The sequence below is a fragment of the Phoca vitulina genome, unplaced genomic scaffold (genome assembly GCF_004348235.1).
Source record: "Phoca vitulina isolate PV1807 unplaced genomic scaffold, GSC_HSeal_1.0 scaffold12, whole genome shotgun sequence".
NCBI classification, from domain to species: domain Eukaryota; kingdom Metazoa; phylum Chordata; class Mammalia; order Carnivora; family Phocidae; genus Phoca; species Phoca vitulina.
In genome coordinates this window covers 22,787,227-22,814,166 of record NW_022589715.1, presented here as the reverse complement: position 1 = coordinate 22,814,166, position 26,940 = coordinate 22,787,227, and the positions used below count along the sequence as shown (strand labels likewise).

General features: G+C 49.6%; 1 protein-coding gene and 1 long non-coding RNA gene across 8 annotated transcripts in view; one reads left to right on the top strand and one right to left on the bottom strand.

Annotated features, from left to right (window-relative positions):
- Window positions 1–22,402, bottom strand: part of DCTN1 (dynactin subunit 1) — a 30,427-nt gene extending 8,025 nt beyond the window's left edge. For 2 of the 7 annotated variants that reach the window (XM_032410650.1, XM_032410651.1), the window contains exons 1-16: window positions 11,138–11,472; window positions 9,190–9,435; window positions 8,845–8,923; window positions 8,610–8,644; window positions 7,865–7,885; window positions 5,440–5,457; window positions 4,034–4,054; window positions 2,598–2,789; window positions 2,047–2,244; window positions 1,691–1,895; window positions 1,536–1,614; window positions 1,254–1,413; window positions 1,037–1,141; window positions 668–859; window positions 464–580; window positions 84–236 (exon numbers count right to left, since the gene is read on the bottom strand). In XM_032410650.1, coding sequence (XP_032266541.1) covers window positions 84–236; window positions 464–580; window positions 668–859; window positions 1,037–1,141; window positions 1,254–1,413; window positions 1,536–1,614; window positions 1,691–1,895; window positions 2,047–2,244; window positions 2,598–2,789; window positions 4,034–4,054; window positions 5,440–5,457; window positions 7,865–7,885; window positions 8,610–8,644; window positions 8,845–8,923; window positions 9,190–9,435; window positions 11,138–11,170 — 1,854 coding nt within the window. In that variant the 5' untranslated portion in view covers window positions 11,171–11,472. Of the gene's footprint in view, window positions 1–83; window positions 237–463; window positions 581–667; window positions 860–1,036; window positions 1,142–1,253; window positions 1,414–1,535; window positions 1,615–1,690; window positions 1,896–2,046; window positions 2,245–2,597; window positions 2,790–4,033; window positions 4,055–5,439; window positions 5,470–7,864; window positions 7,886–8,609; window positions 8,645–8,844; window positions 8,924–9,189; window positions 9,436–11,137; window positions 11,473–22,296 lie in introns of those variants that run through there. The other 5 variants (XM_032410653.1, XM_032410654.1, XM_032410652.1 and 2 more) reach the window with 4 other exon arrangements.
- Window positions 16,251–26,107, top strand: LOC116636162. The gene is made up of 3 exons (XR_004300291.1): window positions 16,251–16,667; window positions 21,974–22,098; window positions 25,800–26,107. It is a non-coding gene; the product is annotated as an uncharacterized LOC116636162 (long non-coding RNA).
- Window positions 26,108–26,940: the final 833 nt, after the last annotated feature.

The following is a 26,940-nucleotide window of genomic DNA, read 5'->3' as shown; positions in this document are numbered from 1 at the left end:
CTTCACTCGGCATCCTCCAGACCTGCTACACAGCAAGTTCAACAGAGTCCTGCTGAACACGTGATTAGACTGACTGGCCATACCTTGCAAATGAGACGAGGCATGAGCAGCAGCACGAGGACGCAGTCATGGTCCCCACCCGGCCGAAGGAAGCTGTCGGGCATGAAGGCTGTCAGCAGGGACATGTGCCGGTTGGCCTGGGCCACCTCCATCTGCCTCAATTCCATCTCAATTGCCTGTGAAGTGGACAGGTAGATGGCCTCTCAGCCAGGCTGGAGAGAGCCTCGGAACTATCATGCCTTGTTCCACCAGGTCCCCTGCTTCTGGGACAAGTTTCCGCCAGGAGTCTTCCAGACCACCACGCAAAGCATCCCCTCCTCCAGCCACGTGGAGTCCAGACACCACATCAGAGCAGCCCACAGCCACAGCCAGGGTGGATGCCCCAACACTCCCCAGTCCTGACCTTCGCATGAGCCTTAGTCTCAGCAAACTTGATTTTGAAGTCAAAGGTCTCCGGGGGTGGCTGCTGCTGTCTCTCCGCAGATGCTTCTTGCTGGTTTGTCAGTTCCCGGTTCACATCCTGGGAGAAGAGACAGCGATGAAGCATGGCTGGGTCACGAGGGAGCCCAGGGTGACTGTGGGTGGACAGCAGGGGGTACACAGGCACCTGCAGGTGAGCGGTCAGCTGGCGGTACTTCTTTATGGTTTGCTGGTAGTCTGCAACCGTCTCCTGGGCCGCCTCCACACGCTTCTGGGCCTCCCGGACCCGTGCGCCCGCCATGTCCAGCTGCTCCCGCAGCTCCAGTTCTGTCTCGCGTGCATTCTCCTGCAGCTCATCGTTCATCTCATTCATCGCTTCCTGGGAGGCCACAAGGCAGTCGGGGCAAAGGAAAGGCAGAGTCAGGGTAGCAGGTCAGGGAGGGGCCGCTCACCACATAGCCTGCTCAAAGGTCAGGGGTCACATCAATCCCTCTTTCAGCAAGTGCCTTCCAAATGCCCTCCATCAGGGTGGGAAGTCAGGGGTCTATTCTCTTACCAAGTCCCCCACGGTCTCTCTCAACTCTCGCACTTTCTCTTCTAGATTCAGGTTCCGGTCTGTTAGCATCTCCACCATCTCCTCAGCACCCAGAGCAGCATCCACCTGTGTTACAGGGAGGGAACAGGGAGAAGGGCTGCTGAAAGGTACCTAGAAAGAGGAGGCACAAGCCTCAGAGGACAGGGGTCCCCTGGGCCAGGGCCTGCGCTCCCCAGACCTGCTCCTTGAGCTCATCTATGGTGCTCTCTGCCTGGCTCAGCTCCTCCTGCAGACGCTCCCGCTGCTGCCTCACAATCTCCAGCTCTTGGTTCTTCTTCTCCATGAGCTTCTGGAGTTTCACATGCTCCTGCTTCTCTGAGGAAGAAAGATCCCGCATCCTGTGGGGAAGAAGGGAGGGAGAAGGGAGAAAGTGTTGTGTCTGAGTCACTGGCGATGGGCACTCTAATACATCTAGAGACAGGAGAGTGAGCCTCGGAGCCAAGCAGGGAGGGGACCCTACCTCACCAGGGCGTCCTTCAGGCGGGCGTTCTGCTCCTCGAGCTGCTTGAGCTGATAACTGGACGCTGCCCCGTCTGAGCCTGGGGAAGACCATTAACACTTTCAGACACAGCTCCAAGCCCACCATCTGGCCCCCAGCAGCTCCTGGCCCCTTACCCTTCTCTTCAATCTCAGCTTTGAGGATCTCTAAGTCAGTGGTGAGCTCATCCACACGTTCCTTCAATGCCTCCACCTCCTGCTGCAGGGACTCGGCCCGCTCTTCAGCCATCTCCTTGTCCAGAGTGGCCATCTCAATGGCATCAGCAGTATCAGCCATCTCCTCCATGTAGCGTTCCTTCGCCTCCAGGGCCTCCTTGGCTTCCTGAGGAGGGGGGGATGTTGGTGGGAGTGCAAGCAGAGAGACGCCTCATGCCCGCTTTCTCACAGGGTATTCCAGGCTCCTCCGGCCTAGTGTCCAGTGCACTGGCTTGGGTCCCAAGCTCCCCAGCCACCTCCTTCCCCCCAAGTCCCACCTTCCGCGCCTCCTTGAGGCGTCGCTGCAGGTCTGCCTGCTGTTCCTGCATCTTGCTCTTCCATTCTTGCACCTGCTCCAGCTGGATCTTATGTTTCTCCAGCTCTTTTAGCTTTGCCTTGTCTTCTGCCCGTTTCAACCGCAGAGTCTCCAGTTTCTCCTCCAGGTCCCGCACCTGGGCCCTCAGCCCCTCCTCCTCCTACAAAGGAGAGACCCCTCGGTAGGTGCATAGCCTCCTCCTCCACCCCACCAAAGCTGAGCTGGAGCGAAAGGACAGGAATGTAAGCAAACATCATTCCAGCCCCAGGGTCAAAAGCAAAAGTGGCCTACAAACATCTGAGAAAGGATGGGTGCATAAGGGGAAAGTGTGGAAGGAGGGCAGAAAAGAAAGGGTAGCTGAGTCAATGGCAGAGTCAATGGACATATGCTATGTCCCCACCCTTCGGATCCAAATTCTGGGTCTCCCCCAGCCCTGGAAAATTTCTAAGATCCTGCCTGGGGTCACAAGCCCCCCTATGTCTTGGTTCTTCTTCACTCCAACCCAGTCCTTACCTTAGAGGGGGAAGGTAGTGGAGGTGCCGCTCCAGGAGAGGTGAGAGCCGGTGTGGGGATGATGGGTGCTGCCAGTGGAGTCTGAGCCGGGGTGCTGGGTTCACTGCTGCTCAGCTCACCTGCTGATGCTGAGCCAGAGGGGCCCAGGGAGCTACTGGCCCCAGCCACCCCAGTACTAGCTGGGCGGGTGGGCTATTCAGAGAGGACAGGGGCAAGCCAGAAAAAGAACAGGGGTGGTAAGAAAGACAGAATATGAGAATCCGCCAAGGGAAGGAGACAGAGAAGGAAAAGGGCAGTGAGAGAGTATCAAAGCACAGTGAGAACAGAGAAGCAGAGTGAAGGGGAGAGGAAAAATGACAGAGTCAGAGACAGTGACAAAGGACGGGGGAGGCAGGAGGCGGGCAGAGGAGAAAGGGAGGAAGTGATAGAAGACATGAGATTATAATGCTTCTCCCTTGGCACTGACCCCACATTCCTCCCAGCTCTGGCACTACCCCCTTAGAACAGAATCCCTTACTCCCCAGACCTCCCCTCTGTGACCCAGTTGTGATCATTCTAGCAATTTCTTAATACTCCCAGTCCTATCATTGTTCTGGGCCTGTACCCTCCTCCCCCAGGAAGAAAAAGTGCCTCAATATCATTCCCAAAGCAAAAGAACAAATTGGAGTTTGTTCTCTAACTTTCATGTTCCCAGAGAAGCCTGGGCTAAAAGTGGGGGTACCAAGCTCTGTATCCCACTCTTTGGGAGTTGAGCTGATTCTCCCTCCCTTGGTCTACCTTAGGGGACCCTGCAGGCAAAAGGGCCAAAGTGAAAGTTGTACTCCTAGGCTCCCCCTTGAAACATGGTCAGTACAGCCAACCTTCTGTCATCTCCCTCCCCCCAAGACAAAGGGGCTCTAACCAGGCAACATTTACCCCGCCCCGGTGGGACTGGGGCAGAGCTCCCTGAAGCCCCAGGCCCTGGAGCAGACAGGCCTGCCCAGTGCTCTCCCTTGCAGTACTGAGCCCTGAAGCTCTCCTGATGTGCTGACACTCAGAGATCACATGCTACCCACAGATAACCCCAGGTCCTTATCCCCTGACGCTGACAGTGCCAAGTTCTTCCTCACCTTTCTTCCAACCTCCACCCCCATTCATGCATCAAAAAACTAGTCAAAATGCCCTTCTTCAAGAAAGCCAGCCCTAACTGACCACAATCACTCTCGTTTCTCTTCTGCACTCAGGCTACTGGCTCAGACAACCTCCTAAGAGCCAGAGTCATTTTCCCAAGAGAGGCCTGTCACCACCCTCAGTCCCCTCACTCCTCTGAAAAAGAGGACCCAGGATGCACTGCGACCACCTTTAACTTGCTCAAACACAGGCCCACACACATGCACATGCCTGAAATGTGAGTCTACACTCAGCAGTGGTTTGTACAGAGGCCTTTTTTTTCTCACCTTGGGCCGCCGAGTTGTGGTCTGGACAGGCAACAGGAGCCAGAGGAGGAGGAGGAGTCAGGAAAGAAAGGATAATGGCAGAAAGACAGACAGCAGAAGGGACAGCAATGAGAGCAGAAGAAGTACCAGGAATGGCGTTACAGTTAGCTGCCTCCCCACTCCCATTCCCACCCCATCCCCTTTTCCCTCCAGTGAATCACCTTGTTTCTACTCCGGGACCTCAGAATCCTATTCCCCATTGGTCCTTTGCCCCACTTATGCCCAACCCTTGCAGACCTCACCCCTTCAAACACCCTGAAAATCCCAGATATCCCCATCTCCTAGGCTGAGCCACAGGGGACCAAAGGCAGCAGCTGGTGGAGGTCCCTAGAGACAGTCCTTCTGGCACTCCAGCCCAGAGCCAGAGGCCCCGCCCACCCACCACTCCCAAGGACTTTCCCAGGTCAGCCCCTTCCTTCAAGTGCCAGACTCCACAGAAGACCCCCTAGAAATACCACGTGACCAGAGTGATGCTAGAAGCCCAGAAGTGAGTGATATGACCCCAGCAGGGGGGCTCAGGCCCCCTAGGCAAAACAGTGCTGCCCTCCTCCCTACCCCACCCCCTCCCCCAGGACCAGATCCTGCAGCAGTCCCCATCCCTAGGGCAGAGGGCTCAGGTGTCAGGACCATGAATACTGCATTAACCAGAAGCCTAGAGCTCAGCAAAGTAACCCCACCCAGCTGCAAGAAAGGACATGGGGGTGGGCAGCAGCATAGAGAAACTAGTGACCTAAACCAAAATAGATGATTAATCCCAAGTTCCAAATTGTGTTCCTGCTACCCAGTATCTTACAGCAAAACAGCAAAAACAGATTTGGCTTGGACCCTACCTCTAGGAGACACTGAGTCCAAGGAGACCAAACCCCACCCCTCCTACCCTGAGCTGAGCCTCCATAGCTGTGGGTCAAAAACTATTCTAGGGTCCCCATGCCACCCTGGAAAAGCCTTTTAATACAAACCCTGGTGGAGAAGGGATGCTGGGAGTACAACCAAGAGGGTTCCTAGCAAAGCCTAAGGGTGAGGCAGGCCTGCTAGAGGCATGAAGACACCGGGATCTGCTTCCCCACATCCTCTCACAGGAAACTCCCAAAGCCAGTTTGCAGCAAAAGCTGCCTGAAGCCCAAGGCTGTGAGGCCACTGGGTACAAGGCCCAGAACACACAATCAGAGCCCAAAGCAGGGAGCAAATGCCCAGGGTGTGGGGCATGGCAGTGACACACACCTCTCCCTGCCCCCCCACTTCATCCCCACCCTCCTCCCCCAACCAGGTAGACAGAGGAAGTCAATCAGCCCCCACCCCCACCCCAGCAGCCTGCTGCCACCATCGCCCTGGCAACCCGGCAGCAGGACCAGAGCAAGCAAGAGTACCTTTCGGGCTGTCGGTGCCTGTCTCATCATTGCAGAAAACCAAAGAAAGCCAGGAGAGGAAAGAAAAGGAGGGACAGAGGAGGATGGACAAACACACAGAGGAAGGACAGACGAAGGGAGGGAGGGAAAGAGACCGAACAGAGGGAAAGGCGGCGGAGACAGGAGATTAGTGCATCAAATCCCAACAATGCAGCCTCAGCTTCCCGGCAGGCCGGCCTCCCAGCCCGCAAACGGCTGTGGCTCAGACGCAGAAGCCGCCCGCAGGTGCGCAGTGGGACGGCCAGGCTCCGGCAGGCACCGGAGAGGCGCCCGGCCCAGTTCACCAGCTAAGGCTGATGGCAGCCTCAGTGGCCGCAGCACCAGCTCCACCTGACGTCATGCACCCACCCTCCTCTGATCCGTGGGGGTGGAGCCACGGCTCCTCGGTCTCCTAGCAACGGCCGGGCTCTGCTGGCTCCTCCTCCTCCACATGACTGGACAAAGTCCTGCGCAGAACCCGCCCTGCTTCTTCCTCCATAGAACAGGTTCTGACTCCTCCCTCCCCTTCCCTGCCCACCCCCCCCCCCCCCCCATCCCCAAGAGTCTGCTCCAAGAAACTGGGCTAGGGGCCATCCCAGAAATGGTACTCTCTGGGGCCGGGGCATGACTGGGCAGGGCCAGGAGCCTCACTGCTCCACCAGCCTCTCATACACTCCCCTCTGCCCACAGCCCCATCAACTCCACTCGTCTGTTACACACACAGACAACGCCCTTAAGGTTGGTCTCTCATGAGGCACACGCACCCAGAATACCCCTCCTGTGACAGCACCCGCTCTGAGGGGCACAAAATGACACTAAGAAACCCCAGGGAACATTCAGCAGCAGCTCTAGTGACAGTATTTGGTTCCTCCCCCAAACCTCCCCTGGTTGCAGGCAGGTTAAAGCCTGTCTCTAAAGACCTTCCAGAAGGGACTGGGCACCTTGCAGAGACATCTGGGTTCCCTTCTGCCCTCCCCTTCAAGGTTCTTTTTTCCTTTTTTTTTTTTTTGGTTCTGGTGCTGGCTCCCTGTTTCCCCCGGGGGTGAGAGCAGGGCCCTGGGCTAAGTGGTCTGCTGTGAGAGAGCCACTGGAAAGGAAGACCTGGCTGTGGACGGGACTATTTGGCGCTCTGCACAGGAGCAAAGAAGGCCCTGTAACCCAGCACAGGCAGCTTAGGCTGGGCTTTGCCACATCTCCCCAGGTAGCGGCCCAAACCCCCGCTTTCGGACATAGCTCAGGCCCTGCCCAGGGTCAGGTCCCCCCGTGGCGAGAACTCCTCCATGGGTATCGAACTGCAGGTCCATGCTCTTCTCTACTCAGGGGCCTGAGGCAAGATTTGGAACCCCAACGAGAAGACAATAATCCAGGGAAGAAGCCAAGTTTCTATAACCTTGTAATGGGTTCAGCATCCTTTAGGCATTATTTTCCTTCTTACATCCCCACTCCCACCGGAGCCAGGACCTCAAAGCAAGTACCAGAATGCGGTCTCTTCCATGGCAAGAGTGGGGACCTTGGACAACCAGGAGTCAAAAAGATGTTTTCCTCTCCCCACCCACTGCCCCAATCCAGTAGCTCTCCATGCAGGTCCGAAGGGCCTGAGACAGCTGGCCACAAGGAAATCACAGAACCATACATACGGCACAGGACATACAGGTCAGACGGGCACATGCAGGTCAGAGATGGCTTGGGCACAAGCCCAAGGCAGGGGCTGGTGTGAGGAAGTGGTCACGGCTGTGACTTAAGAGTTTAAAAAGTGTCTGGGGGTGGCACAGTTGAGCCCCACACAATGATGGCTGATGGAAGGCTACAAGGGGTGGGAGGTGGGCCTCAGCACAGCACCAGAGGCAGGAAGAGGCAGGGAAAGACCGATGGAGCAGAGCAAGGGTGGGCATCCATGGCTAGCGCCCGCCCAGAAACACACACACAGACTCTCCAGCTTTCCAACTCAGGACTGTTTTTCCTGTGCTCTGCTCCCTGGCCTCCTGCCTCCTTGCCCAATCATCTCATCTGGTACTTTCTCCCCTCCCAACCTCCCAGGGTTTCCTCCCACTGCCCCCAAACTCAGATTGAAAACCCAGTGTAACCCAGTAAATGCCCTACTCCATGCTGCTGCTTTACATTTACAGTCGAATGTTTGGAGTCTCTGACTAGAAGTCCTAAGGCAGTGGGGAGGGGGGACAAGTAGGTGCAGGAGTCATCTCTAATGAGTGCCACCTGAGCCTGGACACTGAGCCTGACATCCTTGCATCCCTCAAAGGAACCCTGAAAGCCAAGGCCGCCATTTCCTCTGGCCATCCCAGTCCCAAGGTCACACAAACATGCATGCAGCAGCCCAAGGACATGCAGGACAGCTGGGGAGGGGGCTCATGGCCCTCCCCCACCCAGGTACAAATAGTAAACACACCACCTTCTTAGGCTTCAGTCCCCGCTGCATGAGGAGTAGGAAAGGGCAGAGTTAGAGAACAGACATCACAGTGCGCTAGCTGACCAGACATCCTGGGTAGAGGTGTTAAGACCAACTCAGGTACACACAGGTAAAGGGGAGAGTCAGGTCACTGCCAACTCCTGGGTAAGTGAGAAGAGGGGTCCCTCAAGGATCAGCTTCCAGGATGTCCACACCCTGACACAGAGAAGCTGGGGGGGGGGGGGTCTGAATCCCCACCTCACACACCTTGCGCAGCACAGTGGAGGAGAATTAGAACGACGGGCCCTCTGCATACAGCCTAAAACAGGCAGCAGTAGGCCTGGCTCCTTACCATTCACTTGTGAACAGGAGAGCTCCTTCTTCTTCTAGCTCTCACCTTACCCCTAACCTCTGATCTTTAAGATCCTGGCAGCCTTGGGTACCAAAAGGTAGGAAGCTGGCAACAACACTACTAGGGTCAGACCTGTCTTTCCTATCACCCCTAGCCTTGGCTCCATTTGACCCTAAACTTCTGGGCCCTAACAGTTCTTCCCTGCTACCACCTTTACTCTACCCGTAAAGCAGCAACTCATACCCAGAAAGCTTCCTTCTCAGGGAGGTTGGAGACTGGAAGGCTTAACTCCGTTTACTCACCTACTATTTCTACCTGCCTAGGAATGGTCTCCCTCCTCTGTCTCCTTCCCCTCTTTCTCTCTCTTATTCTCCACTCCCACCCCCAACCACTCACCAGTTTGCTGGTCTTTGCAGTTGAGTCCGTTCCCTCTGTAGAAAGCAAGCAGAAACAAAGTGTGTGTTTGTATAGAAGGGTGGGGGCAGAGACCATCGTGGTGGGGTAGAAGAGATGTAACAAGGGAATATGGCGGTGATGGAAAAATCTCATGTACCACTGTGGCCCTGTATTCTGGGGAGAAGTCCTGGGGACTTTTGGATGTGGGAAGGCAACTTAATTGGGTGGCTGTTACCTCTTTTGAGGACCTTTGAGGCAGAAGAATCAGGTGTCTCTGGGGAAGTAGTATCTGCTCCATCTTCAAATACCTGGATCTGAGGCCAGAGAACAGACTCAATATAGCCAGATCAAGGATGGCTGTGATCTGGGCCCCTCCCTAGGCCCCAAGCAAGCCCAGGGTATAGGGCAGCTTCCATAAGGATGGACATAAGGATGGATCACCAATCTTCCCTCCCCCGCTACCTCCCACTCTCTCAACCAGAGACGTACACTCATGCCCAGGAAAAGGGAGCCCCACACAAAAGCTGCACAAGCAACAGAGCATGTGCACATGCATACACTCAGAAAAGGGTAGAGGTACCTGGGACTGACGCACAAAGATGCCATGCCCTTCATCACAAGTGAAGTACTTCCTGCCTTGGACAGTTCCATCATTCTTGCCCTTTGCTTCATCCAGGATCACGCCGACCCATTTGCCAGTGGCAAAGAGTGTGGCTCCAACATAGGCCACAGTGCCTCGGTGGCCTTTTCCAATCACCTCCACACGGGAGCCCACTCGCAGAGGCCGGGCGCTTGCCTCTGCACTCATTCTGCTGCTGCTGGGCGTCTGAAAGAAAGACACGGGCAAACATACGCAGGTAAGGGCCTCAGGTCAACGGGGTCATCCTAATGCACCAGAAAGGCCCCAGTCAGGATCCTAGTCTAAAGAAGGACAAGCAGTCACTTCCCTGAACCCCATTTTCAGGGTGAAATGGACCCCAAATTCCCTTTTGAAAAATACCAGTGATGTTCTAAGACTTCTCCGAACTCCTCTGGAATCTGCCACAATTTTTAAGAGTTTACATTTAAATTTCATAACAAATCAGAATTCACTGACAGACCTGTGAATGTCACTACATGGCTTTTTTCTCAGGAGCACTGCCCCCGAGGAGGGGAATGAAGCTCAAGCGAGTAACTCAATTGAGACCGGGCTCTCCGAAACCCAATGCCCTGACTCAGGTGCCCAAGCTGAGAAGACAGGTGACTCGTGGGTGACCCCACAGAATCCTATTCCACTCCCCAGTGCTGTCTGTCTTCCCTGTGGTCAAACAGCTCTCTTAGGCCTCTCCCTTTCAAAGGTACACAATTGTGCGTCCTTCCAGCCCTCAAGTCACCATCACTCCTTCTGGACCCGACTCGGCCCACCCCATCCACACACCCACCATGACATTTCTAGATGCCTCACCGCAGCCCATTCAACCATTTAGTTCCCTTCCTCCTGGCCTGAGCCCTGTCCTATTAACTCTACCCCAAGCTCTGCAGATCCTTCCCCCACACTATGTTGCTATAAAAAGAAAAACAAAGGCCAGGTAAATCAGGTGCCCTCAGATCTGACCTATACTGTCCCCTAGACTCTGCCCAGTGGTCCAAATGAATGGCTTATCACCCCATGGATGGACACGGCAAAGGAATAGACTAAACATTGTCCTTCGGAAGTTCTCAGCTTCTGACACACCCGTGATGACAGGACACAACATGAAATTAGGTTTCCAAAGAGGGCCATGGTTTAGAAGAAAATCACACCTAAGCCATTTTTAGCAATAGCAGCTCCATGAACTAAGGGCCTTGCAGCAAACAGATGAATGAGGCATGAGAAAGTGACTCCCTGGTTCTAAAGATTCCACAGGGCTCCCTCTGATGCTCCCACTTGGCTTCAGAAGGGAGCCCTGCCAGAGCCTGTCACTCCCCGAATCCCTTCCCTAAAGAGCTCATCGGGGAAGATAAGGATATAGCTCCCAGGGGCTTCAGGACCCCAAATCGCACCTGGGACAGCATGGTTGCTCTCATGGATCTGACAATAAAAAGAACTGACAGTGACATCAGGGCTATCCCCAAACTCAAGAGACTCCCTCAACCTCCCAACCCTAATAAGCCTCTCAGAACCAGGTGGACACAATAGTGGGTACAGATTCAGTCTCAACCAGAAGAGAAAGAAAGCAAGTGACAAACAACAGAGCAGCTCTAAAGAAAGGCGTCACTGTAAGGCCATTCCAACCCACCAACCCCATTAAGAGTCCCCAATATAGTCCAATCCCCTCAGGAACCTCTAGTCAGAGGTCCAATTAGAGTCAAAGGTCAGGCCTTGCCAGTCCCCACCGAGAGTTCAACTCTGGGAGGGGAGGCCTGTCCAGCCTAACACCATCAGTCCCTGCTGTGAGTGGCCCCAGCCTAGCTCCAGCCTGTCTCCCCAGCCCCCACAGCAGTGTCCACGGGCACCCAGGCCTTCTCCAGCAGCCCTCCCAGGGCCATCCCAGATAAGGACCACTTACCCGGCTGTACATATGCCTCTTGCTCTGGGCCATGTTGCTCACCCGGCCTCTACCCCCTCCCCCAGCGGGCCAAAGACAGAGAGAAAAGGCAGAAACCTAGGCAGGAGGGTCAGGGCTCCAGGCCCTCATGGACAGACACAGAAGCCGTCAGGCGCGGCCCTCCCCAGTCCATGGACCTCACTCGGTGGCCTACCGGGGTAGGGATGGGGGCAGAGATGGGGGCTGAGGAGCAAGTCCTCTCTGCTGCCTGATGATTGCTGAACCCAGAGACACCGAATCCTGCTTGCCAGCTGATGAGTCTCACTCTGCGCTAGTGCTGCTCTAGACTTGTCAGGAACCGTGTTAGCCTCTGGGTCCTAGTGCCCCCCTGCTTCACCTGGGCCAGACAAGCAAGGCAGGGACTCAGGGCCTCTGCCCACACCACAGACCCTCAGTAGTCACCTCTAGAGTAAAATGTTACTGTTTAGGGCTGGGAGCATGGCCCTGACTGGTCCTCATAGTCTGCACCCCTCAGCATCACTGCTGCCGACCCCAACACTCCCCCCTCCCACAATGTGCCTCAGCAGGACCACAAGCATCAAGTGACACTTCAAAAAAGATCAGCTACCTACGGGCCTCCACGCAGCCAAAATAAGGGTCTCTTACCCCCCTTTTTGGGGCTCTTCTTTCTCCCTCCTTTTTCTAAACTCTAGACTCTGGACCCAAACCCATAGAATTAGTCTGGATTTCAATTTCACACTGGGCCAAAGCAGCCAGACCCGGTGCACTACACAGCAAAGGAAGGGCAGTAATGGAGATAACTTCATAGAGCAAAGCAACTCAAGTACCTACGTTCCCCCCACACTGGCAAAGGTTGTCAGACCCTTTCTCCCTTCCGGCTGTTATAAAGGGCCAGGCTCAAACCCCAAGACTATCAGGTTCAACTGGATGAATAAGAGCAGAGAGCTCCACATGCCCCTTGTAGCGCAGAGCCCAGTCCACCTCAACCACCTGCCCCTTACACGCTTGGCCTTGCTTCCTAGCCATCTCCTTAATAGAAAAAAATGAGATGGTTTCTTTTCTATATTTCACCAAATTTCTTTAATAACCACCTATTACTGGGGTGCCTGGGTGGCTCAGTCGTTAAGCGTCTGCCTTCGGCTCAGGTCATGATCCCAGGGTCCTGGGATCGAGTCCCACATCAGGCTCCCTGCTCGGCGGGAGGCCTGCTTCTCCCTCTCCCACTCCCCCTGCTTGCCTGCTTGTGTTCCCTCTCTCGCTGGGTCTCTCTCTCTGTGTCAAATAAATAAATAAAATCTTAAAAAAAAAAAAAAAACCCTATTACTTTTATAATTACAAATATTTAATTTAATAAGATTAAGCATTCTAGTGAGAGGTCTCCAGAGGGCTATGTCATGATGCCACTGCATTCATTTAACCATCTAATGTGGGCTAGGAGCCAACACATCAGGCTCCCTGCCCCTGAGCACTCAACAAGGTTGGCCTGGGGTCTGACCCATATAGCTCCACTACGTGCGGGGGGATCTAGTGATACCTGTCTTGTCTGTGCTGCACTTCACTAGCCAAACAGAATCTTCCTCCACTCCACCCTCTAAGGCAGGCCAGATAGCCCAACAGGAGAATGACAGCCAACAGCCAGATATATGGCCCCAAAACACCTCTCCACATCTTCAATCCTGGCCAGACCCCCTAGGGAACCATTTCTCTCGTCCCCTGCAAAAATCTCCATGTTTGCCCCCTCCCTTCCCTATTTACATTTACCCAGGTAGGCAGGACCATGCAGCTCCTTGCAGCCTGGACTTCGCATGTTCAGAGCACTTTACAGTCTACAGAGCACCTTGAAAAACACAATTTTATAGTACCACGGTTAAGAGTACTGTTTCTAGACTCGGACTGCTTATGTTCAATTCCTGGCCTCACTGGTGAACTACATAAACTTTGTCCAGTTACTTAACATCTCTGTGCTTCGATTTCCTTATCTGTCATTTGGGAACAAAGGACATATCTCAGAGAGCTGTTGTGAGGATTAGCCAAGATAATCCATGTACAACATTGAGGACATTGCCTGGTATTTAGTAAGTACTCAACAAAAGTCAGCTAGTATCGATGCTGTTATCCTCATATTTGGACATCACAATAACCCCAGAGAGAGGCAGGCCGGGGACAGTGCTGACAAGGAAACTGAGGCTTAGAGAGCTGAGTAACTTCCCAGACGTTACACAGAAGGTGAGGAGTGGAGCCAAAACTGGAACCAGAGCCTGACCCGGGACCCTCTGCATTTTCCACTAGCCTCAGTGTTGACCACACACCTCTCTAGGCTTCTTCCTAGGTCATGCTCCTCCCCTAGACCACACTGCCTCGAGATTCAGGAGAACTCGTATCTAAGAACAACCTCACAACTCACCAGCCACACAGGTTTATATGGTCACCTAAATTCCTGGAGGCTGTTTCTTCTCCTATAAAATGGGAATATCATCTGCCATCTCTATGTTAATGTTACTAGGCCCGAATAAGGTAATGCATTTGAAAGTGCTTTGCAAAAAATACAGAAGCTACAGAAGTGCAAAAAATTAGCTGACATGATAACAGATGATATATAAGTCTAAAAATAAAGTATTTAGACAACAAATGTTATAAGGAATTACAGACAAAAGAAAGGTGAACTAAAAAGGGGTTGAAAAAAGAAAAAGAAAAGGGGTACCTATATCTTGAATTATGGGCTGTTTTCTGGATATGTAAAAAGGCCAACAAATACTGTAAGTTATGAACACACTGAGTAGAGACAGTATAATTTTGCTTGACTAGGGAATATTAAAGACGACTAGGTTGGCTTTAGTAAAGAATTCTAGACAAGTTCTTCTATCGAACTATAAGCCTCTTAAAGCACAGCCCACAACTTCCCTCTTTGTGATCCCATCACCCTTAGTTCATGGAGTCAAATATTTATTGAGAAAATAAACACATCAGTATTGAGATGTACTAGAAGGTGGGTATGGATAGTCAGGGAGTTTAACATTCAGGTAGAGATAGATAAGTCCATCTACATGATTGCAACAACCAGGTCTCTTCCTGAGCAAGAGACTGGCATAACGAAAACTATTTTGGGAGGATCAAATGGGTGGCAGAGCAGGCTGGAGTGGAGGCAGGGGCAACTCAGTAAAGACAGGAAAACAGCAGGGAGACTGCTGCACACTAAGCAAGGGGTGAGGAGGGTCTGAACCAGGGAAGGGAGGGAAGGAGAGAGGGAAGGAGAGGGGAAGAAGGAGGGGAGGATAGGAGCTAATTCAGAGAATGTACAAAAATGCCCTGAGAAGGCCCTAGGACAGATCACACGTGGGAAAAGAGGCAGAGTGCCTGCACAGGCTCCAGAGACAGACAGACCTAGATACAGCTTTGGTTCTCCTTATTTCCTCACCTGTATGATTCTGGTCAAGATATTTAACCTTCTGAGCCCAGCTACCTCATCTGAAAAAAGGGGGAGATAATACCTACCTCACAGGGATGTTGTGAGGATTAAATAAGATTGAAGAAAGCATTTAACACAGTGCCTGGCACAGAATATATGCTCAACAAAATGTAGATACCATCTTCATCATTATTGAGAAGATACATCAATGATGATTTACACACAGTAGGAACTTAAATGTTGCATAAATAAGTGGATGGATGAAGGAATGCATGAACAAAAAAATGAATGAATGAACTCAGGAGCTTTCAAGCATGAGTAATGGAAGAATGATGATCAAAAACATTAAAAGAATTGGGAGGAAATGGGAAGGCAAACTGAACATGTTAGGAGAGAGAAGATAAGTCTGTTCTTAGGGCCTTCTCTGGAGCAAATTTGACTGTGTACACTAACACACATATGTCACTATCTCCTTCCAAAATGCACCTGTGATGCAGACAAAACAGACTGCATTATCTCTATCCTATAGGTGATGGAAGTGAGTCTCAGAAGTCAAATAACTCTCCTAAGTCTCATGGCCAGAAATGGCAGGGGGGCACATTTGACTAGCTGTACAAACACGTGATCCTTCCATAGCACCATTGGGCCCCATCCCATGTCACATGGGACAATTCTGTGTTACATGTTCCCTCAGCCAGAGATGAGACCAATACGCTGTGGATTTAATTCATTTTCCTCCCCACGTATATTAAATACTGTTGAAATATCTAGGAAAACGGGAAGAGAGGAGGGAAAAAATCTCAATCTCTGTCTGATAAATAGGTAACCAATGGTCTTGGAGATTATTTCAGAAAATGACAGGAAAGCGAGTAGATTGTTAAGAATTAAGGAACAAGTAAGAAGAAGAAGTCTCTTTGGCACCGAGCCTGCACTATTCCTACCTTGTTTTACTAGCACCCCAGCATCCTTTGAGCCCTTGACCTCCTCTTGTCTCATCTCACCTAAACTTGATCCTGAGCTAACCCAACTGTCTGATTTCACTCATCCCTCTCATAGAGGAGCTGGTTTGAGTCCCAGGCAGTCTCATAGCAGAGTCCACACACTTGAACTGAACTGTATCAGGTAGTGGGTATAGAGTAGTCTGGTTACAAAGATAAAAGAAACACAATAGTAACTAGCAAGATTCAGATTTTCTTCAGACTAGGACAAAATTGTACATCTCTGAAAGCACTGGTAAGGAAGGGATAAGTGTGGATGTAAGTCCCTCAGGAATCAGGAAAAAAGAGCTATTTGCTCACTGAGTGGGGAACAGAGGCTGTGGGACTAGAAGCATGGAAGGCTGGATTTCAGATACACAGGAACCCAGAAAGAAGACACGTACACACCCCATTGCTCCAATGTCCTACTCCAGTATCTGCCTTATAGATCTCATACGGACAGGGCCTAAATCCTAAATGGACTTTCTTTACCTTTCCAGCTCCTTGCTATCCCCAAAAATGTCTGCAGCCCACTCTCAATCTGAATGCAACTCCACCTCCTCCCAAACTATCCCCTTGCCCCAAGAATACCCAGTGACTGCCAGGCCCACCTCCAAAGGCCCAGACCTCCAAGAGCCAGGAAGGAAGTCTACATAATATGACTCACTTATCCTCAATAAAGGAACTTTTGCAGGAAGGCAGCGGGTACGTGAGTAGCCCCCAGCCCCATACTCAAGAACTGCAACCTTCCCCATGCTAGCAGAAGTCCTACTTGACAGCCTGTTTGAAGTTCCTGCTGGTTCCTCCCCGTGAATCAACCAGCAATTCTCTGGCACTAGGACCCTGCAGACAGGGAACCCGGAGCCTGCGCTCTAAAGAGAGAGATGCACCATTTCACAACTTCAGCAAAAGCCAAGGCAGCCAACAAAGCCACAGCCACCTTGGCTGTGCTTGGGCTCTGCCTTTTGGGCAGCTCACCGGCCACTCCCCAAAAGCAGAGCATTCTGTCCTTTCTCTTTTTAAATCCACGTCATCGTTTGATCATAATGGAAATCAATCTCCTCAGGTCACCACGCAAAGGCGTATCCATAGCAACCACAAGAGGAAGGACACGGATATGATGCTCCAGTAGCTGCAGCAGCAAAAGGTAAGCCTGTTTCTCTTCCATCCATGCTATCCCACCATTCTCCCCCTTCATTCAATCACATTAAAGGGAAAAACATAAAAGGTGAGTGTTAATGATCTATGCTATTATGTAAGGTTATAAGTCTGCCTACTCCCATATCTGGCAGAAAAAAAATTCTCTTTTTCTGGTTGGATGGGGACAATTCCCTTTTAAGTATTCACTGTCTCAGGTGACACAGTCTCAGCCTGCAATACCGACAAAGCACTATCAGTCACTTGTCTTTCTCGTCAGGATGCTAGTCTCATTCAAGGACTTCAGAGTTCCCTACGTAGTTGTAAAAGGCCAGCAGCCACATTGACCCCACCACCCTGCCCACCCGTGCCACTAGCATGCCCACACTGGCCAGATAAGACCTGCTCCTTAGCAGCCCTAGACTCCAGCCCCTCAAGGTCCAGAAACTGGGAACTGGGATTCAATTTCTGCCTCCTCTGATGCCTCAGGGGGAGGAGTGCCATTTCTGCAGAGGTAAGAGACTCATCAAACACAAGCACTACTAAGCCTAAGTAATCCTCCATGCCTCCATTTCCAGTTGTGTAAAATAGAGACCGTAACAATACCTTTCTAACAGAGTTGTTGTGAGAAGGCCTGAAAAGCACTCAGAAGAGTCCTGGTATGAAGCACTCAATAAACATCAGCCATTATTATTATGAGAAAGAGGAAGGAGGGGCCTACAGTGTGAGGTTTAAGTTCCGAGGGTACTCAACACTGGTGGAGAGAATCTCAGGTCTGATCTCCGTCGCTTTTCTCTGGACAGTTATTTCAGGCTTCCCTTACTACTTTAAGTCCCTGTTCCTGTCTGAGCCCACACCACACCTCCCCCAGCAGATAAAGTTGCTAAGAAAGAGAACTGAACCTACTAGAGAAAAATTCCTTTGCAAATCTAGCCAGATCTGCCACCATCGCTGCCCCTTTCTTCCCACATGCTCTCCTTTCTTCTGTCATTCCTCTTTCAAAGAAAATGATGTCCCTTTCTTTTCAGGGCCAACCCCTCCACCCTCCTCTGAGGACCTGATTTAGCAATCATCTTTTCTCTTGTGCCTTCAACTGCACCCTCTCTACTCGCTCTTACACATTATTAGGTAAACCTATGCTCAAGACTTGTAGGAAAAACCGTCTCTAGTCTCTAGTCTCTGCTCAGCAAGATGCCACCATCTCCCTTCTTTCCCTGCTGGGCTACTCAAGTGAGTACACCCTCCCTCTCCTCCTTTCCCATCCACTCCTCAATCTGGCTCAACCTTGCTCCTGTCCCTACCACTTCTCAGAAGCTGCTCACACTAAAAAAGTGAAAGAGCCCCAGTGACCACAATCTCCTAACTGTGCAGTCTCAAGGTGCATTTTCCAAGCTCATCCTACTTGACTTCCCTGCAGCAACTGAAGCTGCGGATCCTCTTCCTGGAACTTCTTCCTCTCCTAGCTCCCTGGGCAACATTCTCTCCTACCTTGCACACCAACCCTTCTTGCCTCCTCTGTCATCTTCAGCCTCCTATAAGCATAGCTGGGCTCATCCATTCCCACGGCATCAACCCCCACTCACACCTATGCCCCAGGCATAGACTCTCCTCTGAACCTTAGACCCACGCTTCCACCTGTCTGCTAAGTGCCACAGACGCCCCCCAAGTTCAACATAACTCAAAACACACTTGGTATCTTCCCCCTCAAAAAATGTTCCTCTTCTATATTTCCTCTTTACTACTGGCACCACCACCCACCCAAAACAGAAAACGGAGTCATCCTTAACAATTCCCTCTCTCGTTCTCAACAACCAGTTAATCATTGTATCAGGTTGACTGTCTCTACGATCTCACTCAGATTCATCTCCTTTCCACCCCCACTAACCTAATCCTTAGTTCAGTGTTATACATGCTTATGTTATATTACAAGAGTCTCCTGATGTCCCCGATCTAAATTCTCCCTTTAGTCTACTTCCACAGTTAGCTTCCCAAAATACAATCACATCACCTCTGCCCGCAAAACTGAATCTTCTTAGCACAGCACTTCAGGTCGAAACCTGGCCTCATTATGAATATCTAGTCTCATCAATCACCTCTCCTCTGATCCCAAAGTTCTTATATTCCAGCTACATGGACCTACTTACCTTCGCCCTTCTGCCTCTATAAATGTTGCAAAAATCGCAAGGCCATTCTCTTTCCTCATCATCAAGGCTCAGCTCAATTATCACCTCTTTCCTGAAGATTCCCAACGTCTCCATGCAGAGCTAGTCATTCCCTCCTGTGCCCTCACACAGCACTTTGGACATATATAACAACATCACATTTTTATTAAAATATTGTCTCCCTTATCCCATCATGAACTCCTCCAGGGAAGAGAGCTTTTATTCATTTCAGTATCCTAAGCACCGAACACAGAAGACATTCAATGTTAAATACAAGCCTGTAGCAACACCAGCCCCTTGGGATATAAGCCGGCTCTGACAAGTTTCCCAGAGTAGCTCCACCCTTAAAGACCCCGCCCGGTAGAGGAAATTAACAGTCCTGTACCCATGAACCCCAGCAGATGTAGCTCTTTCCTCTCCAGACAGGAGCCTAAGAAACTAAAAATGGAGGGACAGCCCCACGTCCTACAGAATTTGGTAATGACACGAGTTCTCAATCTCATATGTTTCCATGGTGAGAGGACCACAGAGAGATCTCTAGGCTCTAGGGCAAATGCAGATCTGGGAAAACAGCTTGAGTGAGGCTTTGGGGTGACAAAGGTCCAGTCTTTGCTTAAGTGAAGCCCTCAGGGGATATGTAGGAGCGTGGGGACACTCAATTTGTCCATCAGCCAAGAGCTACTGGTACTAGCCTGAACTTGAAAAGGAAATGAAGGGCGCCTGGGTGGCACGTCATTAAGTGTCTGCCTTCGGCTCAGGTCATGATCCCAGGGTCCTGGGATCGAGCCCCACATCGGGCTCCCTGCTCCCTGGAAAGCCTGCTTCTCCCTCTCCCTCTGCCTGCCGCTCCACCTACTTGTGCTCTCTCTCTCTGTTAAATCAATCAATCAATCATCTTAAAAAAGAAAGAAAGAAAATTGATAGAAAGCCAATTCCAGAGTCTCCAGGATGGCAAGGGCCCTAAGACAGATTTGAATCAGTCAATTGCTCAACACTTACCTCCTCAGGGGACACTGAGGATTCAGTTCTCATTTCGCTTGGTATGGGGCGGACCACCCAAGTCCCCACAGTACCACCAGTAGCTATACACAGTCCAAGCACCCTGGGAATCCTCTACTACAATCCCTCCCAACCCATAACTCCAGGCAGCCACTAGCAATGACAGAGATGGTAGAGAAAAACCTAGAGTGGAAATTGTCAACGGTATCACGATTCCCTCGCGTCTTCTGAATCCTCCCTAACAAGTTCTTCTCCTTTGTATCCTCACGTCAGTCAGGCCCAACTCACCAATTCTTAGTATTGCCTCCCGCATCCCTCTTTTCTCCTCCATTACCACTGTCATCTCTTTGGTTGGCCATTTAAAGCTTTGAGAATTGAGGCAAACTATTTTCCCTCTTTGGTGCCTCATCTACGAAACAGGGTAACAGCTGCTCTGCCTACCTCACAGAATTATTAAATGAGATCATACCTGTGGAAGGTTCTGTAATCTGTAAAATCTTATACATAAATATAAGGCATTCTTATTATCATCAACCTAAGTCCTCTATTACTGATACGTGAAGCGTATCTGGCTCCTTGCCTCTCTCTCCATTTCCAACCACATTATATCCCACAGTAAGACAATGACACTCTCTTAAATACTATTTCGCTCATATGCCCACCTGCCTCAAATCTTTCACTGACATACCATTTCTTACTTTAATCAAACAGTCCTGGCTCTCACATATGCACTGTCATCTCTGCACCACTGAGTCAGCTGCTTAGGATGCTTTCCCTAGTCTTGCAAGCCCCAACCATCCTTCAAAGGCCAGCCAAAGCCCCACTACACTCCACGCAGAAAGACTAAATTTAAGAGAGGCATTTGAAACAATGTCATGGAAGAATTAAGGATAACTCAGCGGAGGAAACTTGGCGGGAACAGTTATCCTCTAATACTTTAAGTCACCTTTTTGAAGGGGGACTGTACTTTTTTTTCTGTTCAACTGTAAAAGAGAACCTAGGACCGACAGGATGGAAGTTGCAGAGACGTATTTCAGCAAACTGAAAAACTTCCTTACTAAGCTATCTCAAGATGAAATGTAGTAAATTCCTCATTATTAGAAATGTTCAAGCCCAAACTGGCTATTTGGGAAGGATATTTTAGATGGACTTCAACTCTCACAAGGGTAACTGAACTTGAATCACAGCAGTTTAGATCTGAAAGGAACCTCAGTGCTCTTCTAGTCCAGCCTCCTATTTTACAGGTCTGGACAGGTGAAGTGGCTCACTCAAGGCAGCAAAGTTTGTATCCGAGAGCAGGAAGAATATGGCCTCTGAATCTCAACCCAGTGATTTACACCCTTGCTCTTCAAAGTGTGATCTGAAGAGCAGCAGCACGTGGAAACTTGTAAGAAATGTCGACCCAAAAGCGATCTGTTTTTTAACAAGACCGGCAGGTGTATGCGCCATTAAAGTCTGAAAAGCATTGACCTGCACTGTCCCTTCCAAACCTTGATTTTCTCATTCTGGAATTGCATTTCCCAAACTATATCAGATGTTAAACAGAGTCAGCACTCAAGAAAAACAGCATTTCCCATTCAAATCTGGGAAAGTCTCCATACAATACTTGCAGTGTGAGATTCATGGTAACTATCTTTAGCATAGTGAAGGCTCTGAAATATTCTGTAGAAAAGTTTAACCATGAAGTTTCTAAACGTATTTGAGCACGAAATGCCTTAAGGAAAAAAAGAAAAAGTTATGGCACTCTCCTTTAACATCCCCGTAGCTCAGGCTCTGGCTGTACACCAGGTAAAGCGTCAGTCTCGACCTCATAGCTCTTGGACTCTCGGTACCTTAAGCGTACTGGATTAGCAAGTGGTCAGCATGGGCTTGCTGTTCTCATCACTGCAATACATGAGGGGCAGCTTCTAAATCACTGCCTCTTTAAAAACAGTGGGGTTCCTTATCTGTGTGATTTACCTGTGGTTCTGCCTTAAAGACAAGCGCAATGTGCAAGATGACTACTCAAGGGTCATCCTGCCAGTAAAAGCGGACCCCAGGAGTGGGAGACACAGACACAACAGACCCATATCCAAGCCCCCACGCTTGAGTCCTCTATGGGTTTTGGGTTTTTTGTTTTTCGTTTGACACAAACTTCTCAACCATGTGCCCATAGAAACCTGTGGCTCGCAATGGGTTCAGACGCTCCCAGGAAAGGAGGGAGACCCTCGCCGCTGTGGAGGAATTCGGAGGCGCAACCACTCCGACCCCGGGAGAACACGGCCAGGCTGAAGAGCGCAGGTGGGTCGGACAGGCCCCGACGCAGGCAGGCGCCCACCCCGCCGCGGCCCACCCTTACCGTCCCCGCTCCGCACACCGGGCTCCACGCCGCGCCCCAGCCCAGCACCAGCCCCCCCACCCCCCGGTCCACCGCCGGGAACCTAGCGAACACACGGGGGGCGGCGGAGGAGACGGTTGGCAGGGTGGCCGCCTCCGTACCTGTCCTGTCAGGGGCTCCGCGCCCGGATCCGGCCCCACCACAGGCGACCGACGCCCCACTCCTTGCCGGTCGCGCCCCGCCCGCCCCGCCCGCGTGGGCTGCCCGACGCGCCGCCCGACCCCTTGAGGTCCGCCCCACACCCTCTCATCCCAGAGGCCCAGCGGCGCTCCGGCTCCAGGGAACACGCTACTCTTCCCAAAGACCAGCTCTGGTTAAAAACTGCGCGCTGAGCGCAGCCGAGGAGACCGCGGTCAGGCACAAAACTGGACACCTGGAGCGAAATGTGCGCGTGCGCAATGTGTCTGGGCAGCCAATTAGGACCACAGGAGAGAGGCGCCTCTAGGCCTGCGCCCTCTGCCGGCCGAGGGGAGACAGCGCTCAGGAACTGGAGGACTCCTTGCTCTGGGCAAATGTATCTCCAGGGGTCTCTAAGCATTTGAGCGCTAAACTGCTAATTAAAACATTAGTGATAACCATATCTCGTCAGGAAGCTTGAGGAAAAAATTAAATTTTGCGGCTACTCGGCGTTATCCGTATGGGGATACAGGCATTCTCATGCCCTTACGATGGGAATGCAAATAATGCAAATGCATGTAATGGCATTTTGGTCTTTTTAATTTAAAAAGAAAAAAAAAAAAGAAACATTAAAAGGACAGACTCCTTGACCCAATGTACCCACTTCTAATAGTGTAATCAAAGAAATGAAATAATAGGGCAAGTGTTCAAAGATACTTGTACAAGGATGTTGGGAGAGCCAAGATTTGACAGATGAGGGGTTTGAATTCTAACTGCAATTTACAGGCTGTGTGAGATTTTGGGTGGGTTCCTTAATCCTTCCATGTCCCTGTCTCCTCATTTGTAAGATGGGAATGTTAATGATATTATCTATATTACTAGGTTGTTAGGAAAATTAAATGAATCCATTTAAAGAGCCTGAATAATAACCATTGTAATGTTATGTTTATCTCAGTTAATCTAAGATTGAAAACAACCTGAAAAGTCCATAAAATTGATGGTGAGGTGGAGGTGGGGGTGGAGGTATAAATGGTAGAAAGGATGAATTGGACAACGTCTCCACCATGGCCCCGTTTTTTCCCCCCATTTCATATTCTAAATATTTCTGGTATATTGAATGGATAATGCATTTGCATAAGTCAAAAATCAAAACAATATAAAAAGTACACACTGAAAAACCTCCCTTCAAACTTTGTTTCCATCTACTCCTTCCTTCTGCCCATTACAAGTAACCTTTGTTTTTAGTTTCTTGTTTATCCTCTCAGTGTTCTACGCAAATGCAAGCAAATATGAATATATAGCCTTACTCCTCCCATTTCTTATGCAAAAGGTAGCATGCTATATACACTTGCATCTTGGTTTCTTTACTTAATATATTTTGGATATCTTTCTAAATCAGTAAATAGACAGCTTCTTTATTAGGGTTTTTTGTTTGTTTGTTTGTTTTTAGAGAGAGAAAGCAAGCACAGGATGAGGGAGTGGGGCAGGTGGAGGAGGCAGAGGGAGAGAGAGAATCTCAAGCAGGCCCCATGCCCAGTGTGAATCCTGAAGTGGGGCTCAATCCCATGACCCTGAGATCATGACCTGAGCCGAAATCAGGAGTTGGATGCTTAACCAACTGAGTCATCCAGGTGCCCCTCTTATTTTTTTCACTGCATAGTACTCTATTGCCTGGATATACATAATTTATGAACCAGCCTCTTCTAGTGGGATACTTTGTTTCCAATCTTTTGCTGCTGCAAGCAAAGCTACAACGAATCACCTTGTACATATGGCACTTCATATGTGAGCAGGTATATACAGGTAGGACACATCTGGGTCAAATAATAAATGCATCTGTAATTTTAGTAGAAATGGCCTCCATCCCCTTCAATCGAAGAGAAACAGCATATAAAAATAAATGTGAAAAGTACTACATGCACATCTTATTGTGGTAACACATACATAAAACGTCCCATTTTAACTATTTTTAAGCATATAGTTCAGTGGAACTGAGTACACTTACATTATCCTGCAACTGTAGGGACCAAGGGCAGTCTGCCCCAAAATGTGCCATTTTGACATGCAGATTATTTCAAGCTAAAAACAACCAAGGACTGTGCTCGCCTCAGCAGCACATATACTAAAAACAACCAAGGACTAAGAGAGGAAGACATTTTGACCTCCCATCTAACTGCCTAAATTAACTTAGCTGGAGGACATGCTTCAGGAAGAGTTCTCCCCATAAATAACTACATTATAATATGAACTAGGGGTGGTAGAAAGGGAGGAACCTAGCAAGGCCTGTTTGATAAAAATTCCTTCTATGTCCCTTGTTTCTGGATGGCCCAGCAACTATTTGTTCACCAAACATTTACTCTTTTCATCTGCTTCTGACTTGCTTTCCTTCCCTTTCTAGTCCCAGACTTCTACTGCCCTCTCCTTAGTTCAAGATGACATACATACTTCAGTTTGCCTGACTGCTTTGGAATCTCATGTCTGTGTGGACTTCCTGTTTGTATGTAATTAAATTTGATTTTCTCTTGTTAATCTGTCTCATGTCAATTCAATTCTTAGACCAGCTAGAAGAATTTTGAAGGGTACAGGAAAAGTTTTCCTCCCCAGCACAACCATCACCACTACCATCTTCCCTTTCTGAAACTCTGTACCCATTAAACATGAATTCCCTTTTCTCCCCTCCCCCAGGCCCTGGTAACAAGCATTCTACTATCTGTCTCTATGAATTTGACTACTCTAAGTATATAATGGAATCATACAGAATTTATATAAATGGAATCATACAAAATTTGTGCCTGGCTTACATTTTCAAGGTTCATTCATGTTGTAGCATGTGTCAGCATTTCTTTCCTTTTTAAGGCTGAATAATGTTCCCTTCTGTGTATATACCACATTCTGTTCATCCATTCTCCCATCAGTGGCCATTTGGGTTGTTTCTACCTTTTGGCTATTGTGAGTATGCACATATTTTAAAAACATATATATCCCACTCATCGCATCCCCCAAGATGCCTACCCAAAGCAGCTCATTGCCAGTGTTTTGTTTGTTTGTTTTGTTATTCCAGAGTCAGGCTCTGAAAACTTAAGCATTTTAGATGCAAATAGCAGCTTCCTATATACACTGTTCCAAACCTTGTTTTTATCTCCACTGGACACTAAATCTTGGAGGCTGTCTATATTAGTACATATTGATCTCTTGAAATTTTTTTTTAAGTGAACATTTTTGAGCTGGAGTCATCCCTCTGAGTGACTTAAACAATCTTTAACAGATGCGCTGAGTTTTCATGTGAAGCAGCCAGACCTCAGGGTGGAATGGGAGTAGGGATACAGGAAAGACCCAAATGCTTCTCAGCACCGTGAAAGGGGGTCCCCCTGAGTCTTAAGGATAGGATGTGATAATAGGAGAAATATTGTTTCTTTTACATTGGATTAGGCTGCATAGTCTTCAAGGAAGATTAATATTGTCTTTGTTCTATGTCTTTTTTTCATAGGTGCCAGCCTGAGGGTCCCTCTGATGGGGAATTCCAATTTGCATGACTGGAGTCTATCCTCCCAAACTGTGATGCTGAACAGAGAATATCTGTGCTCATCGGGTGGAATCCTGTGCATTCCAGAACATGGGAGGGCACCAAGAGGGGAAAACCTCCCCTTGAGGAAAAGAATACTGTTTCCTAGAAGGAGGAGGTGGTTTTCAGGCTGAGAGACTTGGAGAGGCGATTGGATAAAGGCACAGAGCAAGCCACATGCAGAAGAATGAAAGTGGACCATTTTCTTACACCATACACAAAAATAGACTCAAAATGGATTAAAGACCTAAATGTGAGACAGGAATCCATCAAAATCCTAGAGGAGAACACAGGCAGCAACCTCTTTGACCTTGGCTGCAGCAACTTCTTCCTAGACACATCACCAAAGGCAAGGGAAACAAAGGCAAAAATGAACTATTGGGACTTCATCAAGATAAAAAGCTTTTGCACAGCAAAGGAAACAGTTGACAAAACCAAAAGACAACCGACAGAATGGGAGAAGATATTTATAAATGTCTTATCAGATAGAGGGCTAGCATCCAAAATCTATAAAGGACTTATCAAACTCAACACCCAAAGAACAAATAATCCAGTCAAGAAATGGGCAGAAGACATGAACAGACATTTCTGCAAAGAAGACATACAAATGGCCAACAGACACATGAAAAAATGCTCAACATCACTCTGCATCAGGGAAATACAAATCAAAACCACAGTGAGATACCACCTCACACCAGTCAAAATGGCTAAAATTAACAAGTCAGGAAATGGCAGATGTTGGCGAGAATGCACAGAAAGGGGAACCCTCCTACACTGTTGCTGGGAATGCAAACTGGTGCAGCCACTCTGGAAGACAGTATGGAGGTTCCTCAAAAAGTTGAAAATAGAGCTACCCTATGACCCAGTAATTGCACTACTAGGTATTTACCCCAAAGGTACAAACAGTGATTTGAAGGGGCATCTGCACCCCAATGTTTATAGCAGCAATGTCCACAATAGCCAAAATATGGATAGAGCCCAGATATCCATTGACAGATGAATGGATAAAGAAGATGTGGTGGGTATATATACATATATATATATGTATGTATGTATATATACACAC